This window comes from Sinocyclocheilus anshuiensis, unplaced genomic scaffold, assembly GCF_001515605.1.
Source record: "Sinocyclocheilus anshuiensis isolate Anshui unplaced genomic scaffold, SAMN03320099.WGS_v1.1 scaffold38, whole genome shotgun sequence".
NCBI classification, from domain to species: Eukaryota; Metazoa; Chordata; class Actinopteri; order Cypriniformes; family Cyprinidae; genus Sinocyclocheilus; species Sinocyclocheilus anshuiensis.
This window is the reverse complement of record NW_015544213.1, coordinates 610359-612898: the sequence shown is the minus strand read 5'-3', so window position 1 is coordinate 612898 and position 2540 is coordinate 610359. Positions and strand designations below refer to the sequence as shown.

The 2540-nt window shown below is 34.8% G+C and overlaps 1 protein-coding gene and 1 long non-coding RNA gene across 3 annotated transcripts in view; one reads left to right on the top strand and one right to left on the bottom strand.

Annotated features, from left to right (window-relative positions):
* Nucleotides 1-2540, bottom strand: part of LOC107697135 (protein FAM184A-like) — a 141793-nt gene that overhangs the window by 64202 nt on the left and 75051 nt on the right. For both annotated transcript variants that reach the window (XM_016497787.1, XM_016497786.1), the window contains exon 7: nucleotides 1299-1421. In XM_016497787.1, coding sequence (XP_016353273.1) covers nucleotides 1299-1421 — 123 coding nt within the window. The remainder of the gene's footprint in view (nucleotides 1-1298; nucleotides 1422-2540) is intronic.
* The window catches only part of LOC107697161 (uncharacterized), a 7461-nt gene continuing 5170 nt past the window's right edge, over nucleotides 250-2540 (top strand). Inside the window, exon 1 of the long non-coding RNA XR_001635164.1 lies at nucleotides 250-353. This is a non-coding gene — a long non-coding RNA (uncharacterized LOC107697161). The remainder of the gene's footprint in view (nucleotides 354-2540) is intronic.

Genomic DNA, 2540 nt, shown 5'->3' with positions numbered 1-2540 from the left:
AAGTATAACAAATATTTAGAATAAAATTATGAAATTATTTATTATATAATTATTATAATCATACATTTTTAATTGTTAGACCTTGTACAAATTATTAACACCATAAAACTAAATTATTACAAATAAATAAATACATTAAAAAATAACTGCAAAAATACCCTAGTGAGCAACGCAAGCAGCTTCTCTGCTGGAAAAACAACAAAAGAGCTTTCTTTCGTTTTTTTCTTCTTGTGGTTTAAAATTGCTTGTACGTGTAAATTGGCAAATTAATCTGCGAATCACTTGCGTTCCGAACGGTAGGGTCTCATCCATACGTATTACGGATCAGCTGCGATCCGTTTAACTCCTAATATGTGACAGATCAGAGCAATCTTTCATTTACTTATTTAACATGAAATTGTCAAATTGCTACTCCATATCAATCGCATACAAAGAAAATACAAAATAATTAGAACAATCATTAACATAAATAAATAACAGAGTGTAATATCTATACACATTTTTCCCAGAACGTTCTTGCGACCCGATAGCAATTCTTCCACGGCCCGGTAGTGGGTCGCGACTCGGTGGTTGGGGACCTCTGTTCTAAAGACTAACTAATCCTAATTAAAATGTGACTGAGATTTGAGATGCTACTCATGCTCATTCAGCTTCTCAAATGCTCAAAGTTCATTCTAATAGAGAATGTTAATACATGCTGCAAATATAATGATATATGACTTTTTAATGAGACTCAGCTATTTTGGAACAGCCTTTGGAACAGGCTTCAAGAGGGGAGCATGCATGGCTAAACATGTAGCCTAGGTATATAGTTGGTTTCTAGATGGTCCAAGCTGGTCATCATCTTTGACCAGCAACAAACCAGTGACAGTACCAGCTGGTCATACCAGCTTAAAGTGGTCAGACTGTTTTTTGAAAGATGTTTGAAGATCAGTCAGCTAATGACCAGTTTTGACCAGCTAGAAACCACAGCGACCATATTTCAGAACACAGACACCATCTTAAGATGGATTTTCCGGCAAGAGCTTCGTTTCCATTTATGCTAAGCAATTGTGATGTGCACATTAAGGTAATAATCAGTGATGCTGCTTCTCTTCAGGGGTCTCCTTGGCCCATTTGCAGCTGTGGCTAAGGAACATGGGACTCAGCCAGATTTGTGTTCCGGAAGCCCATTAAAACACATTGAGACTAATGAGATGATGAACACCTGACACTGAAATTAATCACCTCCTCCCTCTGCTTCCAGGCCTTCCTTTCTACCTGCTAAATCACTTTCACAGAGACAAAAAATGTCATACCTCACTGTTGGCCATGTTGAGTTTGGCTGTGAGCTCCTCTCGAAGACTGTCCAGTTCCTCTCGTAAAAGGCTCTTCTGTTCCTCTAGAGAGCTACGTTCCTTCTCGAACTGTTCCTCCATTTCCTATAAATCCAACAGAAGATGCTGATTACAAATGATGACAGCTTACAAACATGAGAAACAATTGATGTTATTGGAAATAAGACAACCGTTTGTAGGGATTGCGTCAGTTGATTAATTCACATTTTTCACAAGTTATAGTTCATTTCAAATAGTCATTTGCTACTTATCCTCATGTCGATCCAAATCTATATGCGGAAAGAAACTCATTTGGGTTTGAAACATCATGAGGGAGAGTAAATAACGACAGAAGTTTCATTATTGGATGAACTATTCCTTTAATCATTTTAGAAATCTTTTTTAGGCTGTGGCATTTTGAAGGCATCACTATCTGGAAACTTAATTTCAAACATTAATTTCAAACATGTCAGGGTAGTGCCTTAGGAAATCCACTTAATATCTTCCAACTCCCTGGTCTTAATATCAGGGAGTTGGAAAAAACAAGATGACAAGATTTGCAATGCAAAAACAAGGCACGAGAGGAAATTATTAACTATATATTATTCATCATAAGATTCTTGAGCTTTATTGAGCTCACCTGGAATATAATAATACAGAAACTAATCAAAGCCATCCTGTGACATTTACAAAATGAAATGCCGTTTTTGATTGTGTCCTGCCCACCACACCAAAATAGGAATAAATTAATATTTCTCAAATATTCTGGCTATATAGCCTAACTCTACGAATTAAAATTATGTAATTAATTCAACCTGAACTGCTTATATTTACAGACTCTGTTTAAACTTTGTTTTGTAGATAATTTCAGTCTTAGTTTATTTTGGGCTTTTGTAACTTAGGATATGTAAGACTGCAGTTAGAATATCTCACATTGACTCAAACTGATAGAATGCTTCAGCTGTTATAGGTATTATAGGTAATATAGGTATTTTTCTTATTTCATATTCAAAAAAATAAATAAAATAAAATAAAACGGCAAAAAAGGTGAAAGGAATGTACATTACCATTCAAATATTTCTTATCATTAACAACGGTGACAAGAAGTTGAAAGGACCAGCTTAATATTTCAATGGAAACCGTGATTTTTTTTTTCTTTCTTTCTTAGGATTCTTTGAAGAATAGAAAGAATATTTATTTATTTTTCACAGTAAAAGTCTTCAC